This window comes from Gymnoscopelus braueri (genome assembly GCF_963280865.1).
Source record: "Gymnoscopelus braueri genome assembly, chromosome: 10".
Taxonomy (NCBI): Eukaryota; Metazoa; Chordata; class Actinopteri; order Myctophiformes; family Myctophidae; genus Gymnoscopelus; species Gymnoscopelus braueri.
In genome coordinates this window covers 37357530-37373719 of record NC_137611.1, presented here as the reverse complement: position 1 = coordinate 37373719, position 16190 = coordinate 37357530, and the positions used below count along the sequence as shown (strand labels likewise).

General features: G+C 40.8%; 2 protein-coding genes across 4 annotated transcripts in view; both read right to left on the bottom strand.

Moving 5' to 3' along the window:
• The window catches only part of eps15l1b (epidermal growth factor receptor pathway substrate 15-like 1b), a 29730-nt gene extending 21313 nt beyond the window's left edge, over nucleotides 1-8417 (bottom strand). For all 3 annotated transcript variants that reach the window (XM_080441208.1, XM_080441206.1, XM_080441207.1), the window contains exons 1-9: nucleotides 8377-8417; nucleotides 6430-6471; nucleotides 6037-6126; nucleotides 5896-5943; nucleotides 5707-5802; nucleotides 5149-5214; nucleotides 4881-5006; nucleotides 4733-4792; nucleotides 4136-4405 (exon numbers count right to left, since the gene is read on the bottom strand). In XM_080441208.1, coding sequence (XP_080297334.1) covers nucleotides 4136-4405; nucleotides 4733-4792; nucleotides 4881-5006; nucleotides 5149-5214; nucleotides 5707-5802; nucleotides 5896-5943; nucleotides 6037-6126; nucleotides 6430-6471; nucleotides 8377-8403 — 825 coding nt within the window. In that variant the 5' untranslated portion in view covers nucleotides 8404-8417. The remainder of the gene's footprint in view (nucleotides 1-4135; nucleotides 4406-4732; nucleotides 4793-4880; nucleotides 5007-5148; nucleotides 5215-5706; nucleotides 5803-5895; nucleotides 5944-6036; nucleotides 6127-6429; nucleotides 6472-8376) is intronic.
• Nucleotides 8418-9349: 932 nt separating this feature from the next.
• On the bottom strand, nucleotides 9350-14071 carry calr3b (calreticulin 3b). Its single transcript, XM_080439423.1, has 9 exons — nucleotides 13907-14071; nucleotides 13081-13182; nucleotides 12469-12672; nucleotides 12036-12130; nucleotides 11696-11905; nucleotides 11307-11420; nucleotides 10744-10887; nucleotides 10560-10652; nucleotides 9350-10463 (listed from the first exon to the last, which is right to left on the bottom strand). The coding sequence occupies exons 1-9, from the start codon at nucleotides 13992-13994 to the stop codon at nucleotides 10245-10247; spliced, it is 1269 nt and encodes a 422-aa protein (XP_080295549.1). The 5' UTR covers nucleotides 13995-14071; the 3' UTR covers nucleotides 9350-10244.
• Between the last annotated feature and the right edge of the window lie 2119 nt (nucleotides 14072-16190).

Below are 16190 nucleotides of genomic sequence, written 5' to 3'. Positions count from 1 at the left end.
CTGGCACAGACAACAGGACAACATGGCGATATGAGAAGGGAACACAATCCGTCAGCACCCCTCAGTGTGCTTGAATAAAAGAAGAGTGAACCATGGTGAGAGAATTCACCTGTTCTTAATGAGGGAACCATCAGCTCTATTTCAAGACACTTAACTCCTAACTGCTCCCCAGGCGCCGTATTAATGGCACTTCCCCACTGGTAGTTCGGATGGTTAAAAGCAGAGGACGAATTTCACATTATGTGAAATGTATAGTGACAAATACCACCAAAACAACTAAAGGGGACTACATTATTATTGTTATCGTCATCATTATTATGATAATACTAATAATAATAATTATTATTATTACTGGCATCCCAATTTTGCGCATATCATAATTGAAAATTAAAATAAAGAATCCTAATATTTTTGGCAATTTCAATTTCGATTCTTTTCAAAATAAATTAGTTTTTTGGGTGGTTAAAAATACAGTATATATATATTAAAGAGGGTTTCAGGCCTAGCTACTGTAAGTTAAAATGGGGTCGTTTGTGAAAGACTAAAGACAGACAAAAACAACAAGGGAGAGGGAGGTATAGAATAAAAGGTAGCAGAAAAGAAGATGTCATGGCAGCCAGGCCCAGAGATGATCCCACAGATCAGTTTGTCAATAGCAGTGTTCCTTTCCTTCCTTAATCCTTTTCAAAAGAAACCTGTTTCCCTGAACACACAGATTCCCTGCAGCAATAAGGAACAGAGTGGTCTACGGACAATGCCTCACAATGTGGCAGAACAAGTACGGCCTTTATCAACAGAATAGGGGTGATGTACGGGAAAAACTGGTTTGTAAATGTATTTATTTTTTAAAACAGCACCCTATGCCCTCATTGTACATTGAGAAATGACAACAACAAACAAAACCAAGGTACCAACCTGTAATCACTCAGGAACATAAGTGTATCAAATTCTAAGTAATAATGACTGTATAATCATTAATGAAGGAAGTGATAAAAGGAAATTCTAAGTAATAATGACTGTATAATCATTCATGAAGCAAGTGATAAAAGGACCAAGAGGGCAATAAGCCATATCTTAGCTATGATTTGGCTAGCTGACCAATCAGCTATCAACAAGCTAAAGTGCCAACGTGCGCTGAGCTGTCACTGTGAGTCACCTTGGTGCGGAAGGAACTCAACATGCCATACATGGACTAAAATCTACCACCAAACACGTTTGCTGAAGATGGTGTGGTAGAATTCATGGTGTGGTAGAATTCATGGCTGAGGAACACCAGAGTTCACCACGGGCGCAAAGGAGACAAAAAAAGAGCAGAAAGCAGCAACATTCAATGGTTCACAGAATGGCTGCGTATCAAGTCCACCGGCAGCACCTGCCATGTCCTCAGCCTTTTAATCCCTATTCGAGGGGATCCAATTTGGATTTTGGGTGTTAAAGATTAATTGATTAATCAAACTTGATCTCAATCCTGTTGTTTAAACTATTGAAAATCTGATCTACTCGTGATAGGGATTAAAAGTTTTGAACTCTTGGGCCCTTTGTTTTTGTCTGTCATCAACTTCACAGGAAAATGGTCCTACTACTATTCTAACACCCAGAGCATCCTGATGGGGCCATCACTGTATAGTATGGAAATAGACATTCTCGGGATCTGTGAGTTCTACAGAAGGTGGAGTGTTCAGCTTAGTGTACCACAGGGAGCTCTCTTCTACAAATCCCTTCACATTTATGACCGTGGATGCTTGAGGAGAACAAAGAGACAGGCAGCACTCTGGTAACGGACTGTTTGTAACAATGCAGACTTTCTCAATTCTCCCCGGGGCTCAATGCTCAAGACGTTTTTTTGGGCTGTCAGAGCCATGAACAAGGACAATGAACAAAAGAATAAGGAAAAAAAGAGGAAAAACAAAATAAAACTAGAAAAATACCTGTGCTCCTTGGAGCACAGGTCTCCGCCAGGTCAGGTAGGTTATTATGGCCTCCTGGTGGCGCTATAATAGGCCAACGTGAAAAGGGTGCCATTTCTTCTTAGGTCTTGCAAGGCAATCGGACAATGCATTCATGATTTGAGGATTTGAATTTTGTTCAAAAATGTTGTTTTGCTAAATTAGACCTGCTGGTGGCGCTAAAACAGGCCAATGTTAAAAGGGTAGCATTTGTGTAATCTTTGTCCCACTGCTTTGTTTTGTTTTTTGCTTTTTCTTTGGAGGCTAAGGGGGGAGGGGGGAGGGGGGGGTTGTATGTGTGTTTATGTAGTCTTGTATGTTATATCAATGCGATCTCTTTTTTGTATAAAATGCTATACATTTGTACGTGTATATACGTGTATGTAACATAAAAACTGTAAAATAAAGTTGTAAAAACAAAAAAAGTAGCATTTGTTCCTCAAGATAGTGTGAATGTGCGTGCAAAGTTTGACCGCAATCGGACGCTGCATTCATTATTTGCGGCATTTTGTTCTAAACTTTAGATGTGAATCTTAGCCAATCGGATGGAATATGAAAAATGAAACAGATCCGTCTTGATCACATGACTATGGAGATCATGTGTACCGATTTGAGTGAAATTTGGATAAAATCTGAAGGAGTAATATAAAAAAAAATGTTTTACATAAGTCGGCCTCCGGGTGGCGCTATAAAAGGCAGATGTGAAAAATGCAGGGCAAAGGTTTTTCCTTGACCTCTAGGGAGTGCGCATACCAAGTTTTACACAGATCGGTGCAGTTATAGGTAAAAACATGAATCGGCCTGTTATAGCGCCACCATGACGCTGATTTGAAAATGTTCAAGTGGCATTTCTTCCTCGGCATAGTGGGAATGTGAGTGCAGAATTTCACGGAAATTGCATGCTGTGTTCATGATTTGAGGCATTTTGTTGAAAACGGAGCACTCCTGCAAACTTTGGAAGCCATTTTTAGCCAATCAGGATGGAATATGAAAAATCTGAAAGACTGTTTTGTTTAATGACTATAGAGATACTGTGTACCGATTTGCGAGATTTTTGGACAGAATCTGTAGGAGTACTGTCAAAAAATATGTTTTGCACAAATCGGCCTCCTGGTGGCGCTATAAAAGGCCCATGTGAAAAATTTGGGGCAGAAGTTCGGAATTGGCATCCAGGGAGTGTGTGTGCACAGTTTCGCTGCGATCAAGCCAATGGTGGCGGAGATTAGCTGGTCACAGACGGACACACACACACATGGACGGACGGAGGGTAAAACATACTCTCTCGCCATGCCTTTCGGCCTGGCGGAGACAACAATTGCATTCAAAACGGTAATTAATTCTGTATAGATTGCTCATATCGATATGGCACAATGTATAGATAACAAATGTATCTGTTTACATGGTTGCCTTCTTGCACACTTAAAAAAAACTAATAAACACTCTTGAGCCTTAATTCTTCTTCATGGAAATGTGGATGATGATCCCTAGATTACCAGCAATAATCAAATCCGTTGAAGATTGCAAGCCTCAAAGGTTTTGGGGATGAATGTCTGAATATTTTCCGCAATAACCCAAACACAGCTAAACATAGAAAACTGTTAACCATTATCGACAAACAGGGTGTGATGACCTTGAGCACGCTTTAACGATCAAATTCAGGGTCACACTTTCTTCCTAAGTGGATCAATACCCAGAAAAGCTGGAGCTTTGTTGTGTCTAGCACCACTTATTTTGAATTGCATTTCTTAAGGACATGTCACCATGGTCCTTCACACGTGCATATAGGACAAACAAAGTATACAGCCCTTGTGTACCATGACAGCACAATTAAACGCCTATGGTGCTGTACGGCAGAGATTCTGAACCTTCTTAATTTCAGGGACCCCCAGTTTGATATGCACCGATATGTACAAACACCAATTTGATACGATTCTTATCTCTGGGACCCCAATCTATAGTGCAAAATCCTCAGTGCTCTGTGAGTGTACGAATGGAACCAAATGGATGGGTCCACTTGGTTCCATTTGTACACTCTCTGAGTTACAGACATGTAAGGGGGCTGGAGGGCCCACCTAGAACCCCCCTCAAGGACCCCCTAGGTGAAAACAAGGCTGTAAGGTGTGGCTATTGGTGCAAGACAAAAGTACCTGGCCTCCCGTCATTCAGTGGCTGAAGTAGTGCAGTCGTACCTGTGTGCTGGATTTGAAGGAGTGTTTGGGAGAGAGGCTCCCTGTGCCGGTGCCACCACTGAGGGAGGCAACGCTGCTTAAGGAGTGAGTGGAGCGCAGGCTCTCTTTAAGTGGGGCAGAACCGAGCCCAGACAGGGCAGGCAAGACAGCCACGGCACCTGGCAATGCCCCCGCAGACTTCTTCCTCCTCCTGGAGAGAGGAATGAGGTTGGCAGGCAACACAGTGGGGATGGGCTCTTTCTCCATGGCACGGTACACCAGATGCAAAGCCTAGAGAGAGAGAAAATAATAAAACAGGTCGTCTTTTTTAGACCTTAGCATTAACAAAAATAATTATTTCCCAGGAGACAGAGCTATCTGTCATACACAGGCAGGCGAGAAAGTGCCGCACAGCATTATACAACAGAGCAGATTAATCCCCAGCATAATTCTGGGTAATCTTTCGCTGAAAATAGCCGATCTACAAGCTCACAACGCGTCGTGAGCTTGTAGATCGGCTATTTTCAGCAAAGATATTCAATGTAGAGCCCTGAGGGACTCTGGTCAACCAAGTATAGAGTTTAAGTGGTTAAGAGTAAAGGATAAATGCCGTCTTACCACACAGAACTCATCTCTGTCCAAGTGTCCATCCTTGTCTACGTCACTAAGGTCCCAAATCTAAACAAACACATGAAAAAATTATGAACAGACAAGAAAGATTCAATAGCCCTGCATATTTAATCGAACTCTAGAGCGACACCGATACCTTTCCTAACATGTCCAGAGGTAGCTTGGAGTTGATCAGCACCGGCTTCACTTTGTCACCAGCGAGGACACCATTGACTGGTGACAGACTCTCAAAGATAGCCTCAAATTTCCCTTTTTCATCAGGCTAGAAAGGAAACATAGAACCAGATTTCAGAAAACCACACTTAAACACATCACACAACATATAATCATTCACACACATAAATCAGTGGTATAGGTGAATAATAATATAGTGTTTTCACGTTACAAATGATGTCAATACTCACCCTTATAGCCCAGAGGGCATCTGCTGATGCTGACAAAACGCCTAAAGATGGGCTGCTCGTGTCTATCTGCAATTTAAAAGTGAGCGCAAACAGTCTTTTAAAGGTGGCTGACTTCATAACAATAGACCAAGCAATTACAACACGTATGTATAGATCAGCGCTTCTCAACCTATTTAATTTCAGTTTGATATTTTATGATGCGTTAGGCCATGGACCCCATATGTATGTGCCCTATTTTTTATCTCTGGGACCCAAATCTACACTATAAAATCCTCAGTTTTAATTTAACTCTGAAAGTGTACAAATGAGGTTCCATTTGTACACTCTCAGAGATAAAGACTCCCGTAAGGGTACATTTGTTTTTTTGTAAAGACATCACAATGAAAACAGAGATTTGAGCTTTGTTTCTTTTATTAATTTCCATGTTGTGGACATACACATATGGAAATCTATTCATTTGTATGTCTAAACATCATGTTTCTATTCACTGTAGGTGTGTGCCTGACCACATAGTATCTGAATGTTATGCAAAACTAGCACTGAGGTTTCAACACTCACAAACTTGGGTGGAGCCAAGGTCTGGCTGAGGTTGTTGAGGCTTATATCATTTCCACCCTGTGCTGAGGCCACCAATCTCAGAGCTATGAAGAAACCCTGAGAACGAGAAACATGGGAGAAACTACTCAGTTTTAAATGTTAACATCAACATTCCAGGCAAACATCCACGTTAGAGAGAAATTAAGTTACCCGCTTATCCAAATAGCCCTTGTGTTCTGTATCAGCCAAGTCCCAAATCTGAACATGGAAAGAACAACAGTGAAGGTGATTTAACATTCATGTGTACATATTTGTGAACATATTTCTGTTTGTCTATGTGGTTTATCTCACCTTCCCCAACGTACTGTCTGAGAGACCTGACTTCTTAAGGAATTGGGCAGCATCGCCAGCAGCAACTTTTCCAGTATTTACTGGATCCACCTACAATGAAAAGAGACGAGACATATCACGCTATGGGGAAGCACACCAGAACACTTTGAGAATAAATTGACATGGCTGGGATTTTTAAAAAAATGTTAGGGGGGGAGGGGGGGTGCCTTAACATTTTCAATGGGCTCCCTTCATGGGCTCGCCCCATCGCCCATATGGTCCCTGAACACATAACTGTAAGACCAACATGGTCCGTGCTCCGTATTGCTCATCACCTTGTTTCTTGTGACAACAGATGTTCTATATACACATCACTGAGCAAAGCCTGAGGAGAAAGCACTAGGTAGACATTACCTGTCTGTAATAATAGTCATAGGCTGGGTTTCCATTTGACAACTGAAAAATAGAGAGTAGATGAAAATGAGTTAAAGTAGCAATTACAAATTTCATAATCCTACCTGGGATTTAAATCTGAGTCTCCCACGTTTTGTTTTCTACTGATCCGCCAAGATGGAATCCCTGCTTGGCCAGGGGAGATATTGTGCTCATGAGCTTCAGGCAGAATTACTTGTCAACCAGTGGGTGTCCTACGAGACACCAGGGTCTAGCCAGATGCAACTTAGATGCTATAATGCTATCTGGTATCTGAGTTGCAATACCAACCCCTTGACAGCCCATTCACCCAAACAGAACTGATTGTATTAAACAACGTTAAACTCACCAAGATTGCAGCTGTAAGGAAAGCTTGGGTTATCCTCTTTGTACCCATTAAATAAAAATCCACCGTAGACATGTTAGGAGCTACTTTCTGTCAAAACATTCTGTGCAGGTGATTATTTTTATAAGTTTGAGTTTGGAAGCGCTCGTTGGAGATCACTCAACGGTCCTGCTCAAAATTGCACACAATGCAGGAGGCAGCAGCAGGACGTTGCGTTATTAACAAAAAGCGCTTCCAAACTCTAACACATAGAAAAAGAATCAGCTGCACGGAATTTATTGACAGAAAGTAGCTCATAACATTGTCTACAGTGGATTTTTATTAAACAAAAACTTGACAGATATACAAAGAGGAGAACCCAAGCTTTCCGTACAGCTGCAATCTTGGTGAGTTTAACATTGTTTAATACAGTCAGATCCGGACTTTCACTTGTAACAAGTATTGATTATTTCTACATTGCAGTATTGATACTTTTACTTAAGTAAAACATATGTGAGTACTTTTCTGTTTGGATGAATGGGCTGTCAGGGTTGGTATTGCAACTCAGATGCCAGATAGCATTATAGCATCTAAGAGTTGCTTGAGGCTAACCAACAAGGGTCTACATTTCACAATGTAGGAGTAGGGAGACCACACCCAACCCCTGCAGATGTGCTACTGTAGTTATATTATAATATAATATAACTACAGTAGCACATCTGTTGATATAATTATATCACCGTACGCCACCATACAGATGGGGTGAATTGAAATAAGTTCCGGATTGAAGCTTTAAGAGCGGGTCAACTTGCACAGCTTAGGCATTAAAGTACATTAAGCTACACGGCTAATAGACAGGTACAACACAATAAACTCAGCCACTGACAGCTTTTTCAAATAGCAGTACTTACATAAATCTAGCCCAGTAGCACATAGATCATGTATTGTGATCTAACCTCATCTGCTTACATTACCTACACAAATAGATATCATCTACTTACATTATAATGTGATCTAAACTCATCTGCTTTCATTATAATGTGATCTAAACTCATCTGCTTGCATTATAATGTTAACTAACTTCATCTGCTTACATTATAATGTGATCTAAACTCATCTGCTTACATTATAATGTGATCTAAACTCATCTGCTTACATTACCTACACAAATAGATCATGTATTGTGATCTATCCTCATCTGATTACATTACATTGTGATCTATCCTCATCTGCTTACATTACATTGTGATCTATCCTCATCTGCTTACATTACCTACACAAATAGATCATTGTATTGTGATCTATCCTCATCTGCTTACATTACATTGTGATCTAACCTCAGCTGCTTACATTACCTACACAGAAAGCTGCCACCATCAACATGGATCAGATTCAGCCAGTGGCTTCCTGCCTTTAACATGGCTAACGTTATGAGCTAAGCAAGTAAATTGACAACAATGGTTCTCTAAACCCCTCCAGAGTCGTTGTACACGGGCTAAACAACAGCCGTTGTTACCGGCATGTACATAATGTCGCTGTCATTAAAACAAGTCAAAAGAACGCGGCGATAGGAGACATTTTGCTGAAATATGTGAAGTTGTTACCTGGCTGAGAGTCATGAGCGCCGCCATGTTTCCTGGCTGCTGTCGCGGGAGTGCGCACACCCCTGAGCGGCCACGCGCTTCGCTGCTGTCAAAAATGCCTTTGTTGGTCACTCACAGTGGTCTAAAGTAACTAAGTACATTTACTCAAGTACCGTACGTAAGTACAATTTTGAGGTATTTTTCAGTACTTTTACTTCTACTCCACTACATCTCGAAGGCAAATATTGTACTTTTACTCCTCTACAATTATTTGAAAACTTTAGTTACTAGTTACTTTGTGATTTTGATTATTAATACAAAACATACATTAACCAGATTCGGCCATTTGAAAATAGCCGATCTACAAGCTCATAATGCGTTGCAGTGGATGCATAGTGAGCTTGATATTATGCAATGAATAACTGATGTCATCTGGATATTTAAGTGGCAAATGCTTCACTTTACTGTCAGCTAAAACATTATTCCTTTTCCACGCAGAATACAGGTCAGCAAGTAGTATTGTCTGCCATTTGCTAATTCATTTGTCGCCATCTTGTGGACAAAGGGGGTATTTCCAATTAATCGTTTGATACTTTCCCCTTCTATTTTATGGCTGTCATGTGAATTGGCATATTCTATATCAGAGCATAATAAATGTAATGATAGCAATGAACTGGCATATTATGTATATCACAAGGTGTTGTAGTATGGTTGGAATATGGGTATTCATTTCTCATTATCAAGTCTGAGGAAGACCCTTGAGCTCAAAGTGTCACAACAGCAGAAAATAAAAATCTTTTGAGAGCTTTCGGCTGTGTGTATTATGTTTAACTTATTTCTTGACCCAGCACTCATCCATTTGGACATGGAGATAATTTGGTATGGTTTCTTTTTATAAATAGGATGTTTTCATAGGATGTTTGTCATTATGCTTATTCATTTCAAACTTCACGGCACAAAACAATGACATCAAGTAAAGCAACAATCACATGAATTGGTTTCTAAGACCTTTTTAATAAAAACTTTGGTATCAATACATTCTGCTCATAACAAAATAAGCCAACATTGTGATCATGTGTCACGTACCACACTAAGGAACATTCTGAGTTGATCCATATTCTGAACAGCAATCATATTATAAACAAAGCACATGTTGAGTCCCACAAGACACTTCATAGAATACATTTTCATTTACATCTTGAGGGGGATTCAAATGTGCTAAAAACAACATTGCAACATCCATGATGAAACTCTTTTTAAATGTAAAATCAGTCACAGCCTGTAGGAAAAACCTACAGGAAAGATTGTGGGGAAAATAAAATCAGTGCCAAAAAATAATTATGATTATTGAGTTACAGTACAGTAACAGTACGGTATCTAATCCCCTTTATCAGTACATATTTCAATTTACTAACTTTTGCACCTTAGTTCTTTTACAGTAGTTTTCTGCCAAACTACTTGATATCAAGTACAGGTCATATTATGGCATATAGTAGTAACTTTTTTAAACTATTTTCTCTTCCCAAATGTGCATGAGACTGCAAGTAATGTTAACATGACTAGTTTGAATTAAGAAAATATCAAATGCCAATGGTTACGGATTTATTGTCAGATCAAGATATGCCAACAGGGAGCAAGACAAATGGATCAATGCAAGTCAAACACTGATATCATTCAATTCAAAAGTCAACGGGGAGAAGTGTCATTGCTCAAACTGCTCTTGAAGGAATCACAAACCCGCCAAACACCCACCCCCCCTAATAAGTTGGTCACCCAAGTCGGGCCATGTCCTGGTCTTAAGGAATGAATGCATAGCACTCACAATACTCCTTGGACAGTATAGGACAAAGTGTCTGACGTGGACAGATACGCTTTCTGTCCAGGCTCCCTTATAGCTCATCTTTAAGCTTAGCATCATCTTCTTCTCCAGTTTCTGCAGGCTCCTCCTCTTCGTCTTCCTCCTCCTCATCTTCATCCTCTTCCTCCTCACCCTCTTCGGCGTCTGCGTCAGCGTCAGCGTCGGCGTCAGTGTCTTGTTCCTTGTTTTTCTCCTCCTCTTCTTTTCGCTTCAGGTCATCTTGTTCCTGCTTCATCGTCTTCTCTGGTTCCTGTATGGGAAATACCAAGACGACACATGAGATATGACATTTCCCCTTTCTTGTGTGTCGTAAATGTCTGTAAATACTGCATGTCAATCAACAAACCTTTGTGACGCCCCAAGTCTCCTTTCCAAAGTCTTCAGCCTCCTTCACGTCGTCTGTGATAATGAAGTTGTCGAAGATGGTGCCAGATTTTACCTGATAAGAGCACAAGAATGTGATAAGCATCAACGTCCTGCTCACCTCAGCACGAAGACAAAAAACAGGGCTCAAAGGAACACATGCTCACCTGCCACAGATCCAGGCCCAACACACCAATGCTGTCAAACTTGTAGATGGCTGAATCAGCACTGTATTCAGGATTGTCAATCTCAGGGTGAATCCAGGCTCCTTTGTAGTTAGGGTTGTCAATCTGCTTGGGGTTCCATTCTCCCTGCAGAACAGATCAGTTTATTATTAAAAAAACTCACTAAATTAACACAAGTTTGGTATTATTCTTATTCTTCTGACGTGTCAGTTGCAACAAACGACGTGTCATTGCAACAAATGTGTCAGTTGCAACCAACGACAATGTGTTTTGCAACACAATGTGTGAAGACACCTTCCTTTTGAGAAAAGCCACAATTAACCAGAGGCCAAAGGGTTGTAGCAGCCGATAATGTAATAACTGCAAATAATGTAATAACTGGCAGTCTGGCAATAATGCAAAGATTATTATTAATGTAAACGATAATATAATAACTGACCAACATTTCTGAACCAATCACATAACTTTTGTGTACATTATGCATAACAGGTCATTATGTTATAGTTCAGAAATGTTTACACCAATAACCAACTAAAAAGGTCTACCTTGTATTCAGGGTTTGGGATCATGGGTGGCTCCCACTCTCCATCCATATCCACATCCCAGTCATCAGGCTTCTTGGCATCGGGATCTGGAATGTTCTCCGTCTTGTCCCAATCCTGGAGACGCACAATCAACCAGAATCAGAATCTACTTTAGTCAGCAAGTACTACAGTTCTAAAATGAAATTGTCTTAGGCTGGGCTCACACACTACAAGATAATCAGGGAGATTTGAGACTTTCCAACAATATGGGGGCGTGTGCCTTCTTTATCTTTATCTTCTAAACATCTTTATCTCGTTTTTAAAGAATGACCTGCTACAAAACTTGTATGACCAGAAGAAGGAACACTAGTGAATGCAGCGACCACACCCAGTCCAGTATTATGACCCACCTCTGGCTTTGTGTCATCAGCATCATTGATTTTAGCATTGTCATCCCAATCCGCTGGCTTCTTGGCCTCGGGATCCTTGATTGTCTTCGGGGGCAGAAAGTCCCAGTCCTGCTCAAAGCTGCCGGATTCCACCTTCTCATTGTCTATCTTCACCTCATAGGTCTGATCAGGATTCAGGATTAGTGTGTACAAGTGGGTCAGCTCATCATCCTGAAAGAAAAAGATAAAGACTTTAGTTAGTGCTGTCAGTAGTTATGGTGCACACGTCTTTAGACAGGGCTGGTGTTTTTGTAGTTATGATGCACGTGTGCATCGTGAATGCAGTTTGGCTCAGAATTACCTTGCACTTTATGTCTTTCTTGATGAGATGATTCTGGCCCTTGTAGTTGAAGATGACATGGACCTTCTTGGTGCTGTAGCCACAGATATCAGGGCCTAGACAAGATAAAATCAGCATTCAAGTTACATTCGTTAGTTCAAGTTAGCATTAAATACATTCATGTACCCACCAAGCTGCTATTTAGTGGCCGATTTGAGAAAGCTGATGGAGTGTTTCATTGGGGGTTTCTGTGCACCAGCATGAAGTTAACTGTGCAGGAGACGTCCATGCTGGCACACAGTTAACATTAATTGAACACACCCACAATTCATGCTATTAGCTACCTTCAAATGTGTTTACCCCATCAAATTGACCGCTGTAATGACCACATAACTGATCATCTCTGCCCCTTTACCAGTCACACAGCTGTGACTGAGTATTCATATTCACTTACCAAACATGATATAGTACTGAGAGTCTCCATTCATATCAGTCTGGTCCTGGTCAGCAGGGAAGACCTTCACATAGCCACCTCCACAGTCGATCTTCTGCTCGTGTTTAACTGTAAACTGGATGACCAAAGTCTTCCCCTCGTTGCTGAAGGGCTCAAATCGGGCAGAGCTGGCATAAAATCTGGCATCCTGGCTTGTCTGCAGACCTGGGGTGTGAACACACGTTTTAGTGATTACATGAGGAAGTAATTTTCTAGGAATCACGCTAAAACTATTTCCTTTCGAAAGGACAGGTTGCATCATGGGCAACTGACACACAGTTATTCACTGAAGCAACTGGTTTGTGGTGCACCTGCTGAACAAAGCCTGTGTGGGTTGCAAAATGTAGGCTGTGTGCTTCAACAGTTGACTGTCTTATATGCAAGCACAGTGGTATCATCTTTAATCATTGTCACGGTTGACTTAGACTTTGTTATAATCTCTTAGAGCAACTGATGTGCAGCAATTTAAAACAAACTGAAGTGATCACATATTTGTTAAACAATACTGGCCATTTACCCTAAAGCACAAAGCTCATTTTGTCTGGACTCCACATGAGCGATTAAGAAACTTACCTTTGTCTTTCTCCACATCTCCATAGAAGCTGCCGGCCGTCAGTTTCCACTGGCCGTAGTCAGACTTGTGTTTGGAATCCACCCAGCGAGCCTTCCATTCATCTGAACACAAAACACAAAATTAAAGTTTAAGACTAGAACTTACCTTAAGAAAAGCTGCTTCCTCAAAGTCAATGACGCTGGTTAATAGCAGGCGTATTGCCATGTAGTATACAGGGTTGTAAAAGCTAGTATTTAGGTTAAGTCATTTGAGTATTGTACTGTCAGTGTGCTAAAGTTAGGACACATGCAGTCAGATCAAGCTGTCAGTTGCTTGGGTATAAAAACAGGTTTCACTTTTGTTTCTATGGCCAGTTGCTTAGCCTCTTGGGCCTTGTCAAAGTTAGTCACTTTTGATTGATTGAATACTTTATTAGACAGAAATGCAAATGCACGAGTACAGTCATACACTTGGTCTAAAATAATTTACACAAAAAAAGGTCCTAGTGGACTTGTCTCCATGGAGGTCCTATGTATTCAATTCATCAACGTAACATAAAAATAACACCAAAAAACTATATCGTCACAAATTTAAAACACTATATTTACAGACTACCAGTCAGTTGTCAACCCAACAGGCAAGCAACATAAATGATCTATGTACAGAGCCGTATTTAAGCTTTTATGGAGTTTGATGATGCATAGTAGATCTAGTGCTAACCACTTGAATTCCACTGGGAAGGTCGGTACTGTAAGTTAACCTAGCATGGAATGAATTAAGTGTGTGTGCAGTGCAGTCTAGGGTAGACGTCGAAGAGACGAAGACTTAAAAATGAAGACTCCTTACCCCCATCGAGGAACTGTTCTTGAAAGTGCACGGTTGCACGGACACAGTAGGCTGTGAAAAGCAGCACAAACACCCCCAGGGCTCTCATCTCTGCTGACAGTCAGACAGTGTTGTTGATGTTGTCCTTTGCTCACTGGGAGAGAACGAGAAGGAAGAAGCAGGAAGTGAGCAGGACTTTTGGAGTTGCTTGAGGGGAACAGATGTCTAACTCTCATTGGACGAGAGCAGGCTCGGTGCCGAGCCAATCACGGTGGACCACGAAACACATCGTCCTTCAAGACTGGCTGGTCCTGGGCAGTGTTGCCATGCCCGCTTATTATAAGCGACGTTGGGCTTGTTTTTTTCCAATTGGCTTGTATTGGTAGTTGCGGGTTGCTATTTTTGAAAATAGCAGATGTACAAGCTCACAACGTGTCGCATCGTGACTCGCGATGGGGCGCATTGTGAGCTAGTAGATCGGCTATTTTCAAGTAGCCAATAATGTATGTGGCCTAGTTGCTTCTTTTGGGCTTGTTTTCATAGACCGGGTTGCTTATTTTTCTCGCAGAATCTGGCAACACTGATACTGATCCTCGATCAGAAGTGCTTCGTTGTCGCGCGCCAAAATGTCCAGTAGAGGGAGCCAAACGACATGGATTTGTAGAGAGGCACGCTGCGTGCTGCACGCAGTGGTGGAAGTAGTTAGCCTACTCTGATATTTTACTTAAACTAGATTTTAAACTATAGATTTTCAAATCTACGTCCTCTATTACGCTTATCAGAACACTGCTGTAACACTGCACCTGCTGTGTGGCCCCTGGCTCTTTGACTATTGTCATGGCAGAGCCCTGAACTCGCCTTGGATCAAGATGTACAGTTTTTGATCGATTTTGACATTTTTATATCTACGATAGTCTTGGCTTGCACCCCCAGTGCGTCCTGCACTTTCACCATTAAAGCCCGTACTTCTCCGTACATGTACAAAAATATAATATAAGGTGTTTACCTAGTTGCCCCACATGTTAACTAACGCTGCAGAGTATTTTTGCAATGTAGTCCTAATTTGTCAATAAAGAAGTGTTTTAATCCCGTCGGTGTCGGATTCTGTCGGAAGTGGTGGTAGTGACGGGGCGCATCAGGTGAAACCCAGAATTACACTCAATGTAAACAGGAAGTAAACGAGGGGGGGAATGGCGTTCGGCCACATACGGGATTAAAACACATATCGATTGAAAAATATGGACTAATACATTGCACAAAGACTCCGAAGCGTGAGTTAACATTTGGGGCCTTATACATTATTATATTATTATATATACCTTATATGTTTTGACATTCTCATCATGGCAGAGACTCCTGAACAGTGTGTGTGGTAAACTCACCCTCAAGGCAGTTTTAATATTCAATCTGGGATCTGGGAACCCATCGGGGAAAAAAAGTTTTTTGTAGCTCTGAATATTCTGTCTTGGGAGATATGTGCAGATTGGAGCAATTGTTGCAACGGTACACATAAAAATATATGCATCCGTCTTATTCTTTTGATGTGTCAGTTGCAACCAACGACAGGATATTGCAACAAATGTGTCAGTTGCATTGCAACCAACGACGATGTTGCAGCACAGTGTGAAGACATCTTCCTTTTGAGAAAAGCCAGATAAGAGGCCGGGTTGTAGCAGCTGATAATGTAGGTAATAATAACCGCAAATAATGTAACTGGGCAATGATCTAATAGTTAATTATTTATTATTAATGTAATTGATAATGTAATAACTGACCAACAGTTCTGAACCAATCACACAATAACTTGTTTTGCACAATTATGCATAACAGGTTATTATGTGATTGTCCTGTGACACCAGTAGTGGCTAAAAAGGACTACCTAATTCAGTGTTTGGGATCATGGGGGGCTCCCACTCTCCATCCATATCCTCAACATCCAAATCATCAGGCTTCTTGGCAGTATCAAATACTGCAATGTAGATATACTCTGTTACAAGTAAAAGTCCTGTATTCACAATGTACTTAAAGTACCAAAAGTAAAAGTATTCATTGTGCAGAATGTCCCCATTTCACAAGTTGAAAATGTATAAAAATATTTTTGAAAATGGCAGATCTACAAGCTCACAATGCCTCACATCGTGATGCATTGTGAGCTTGTAGATCGGCTATTTTCCAAAGGCAGAAATATAGGGCTGAAGTGGTTAATGTATGTTTTGTAATAATAATCAAAATCTCCAAAATAACTAGTAACTAAAGTGTTCATATAATTGTAGTGGAGTAAAATTACAATATTTGCCTCTAAGAT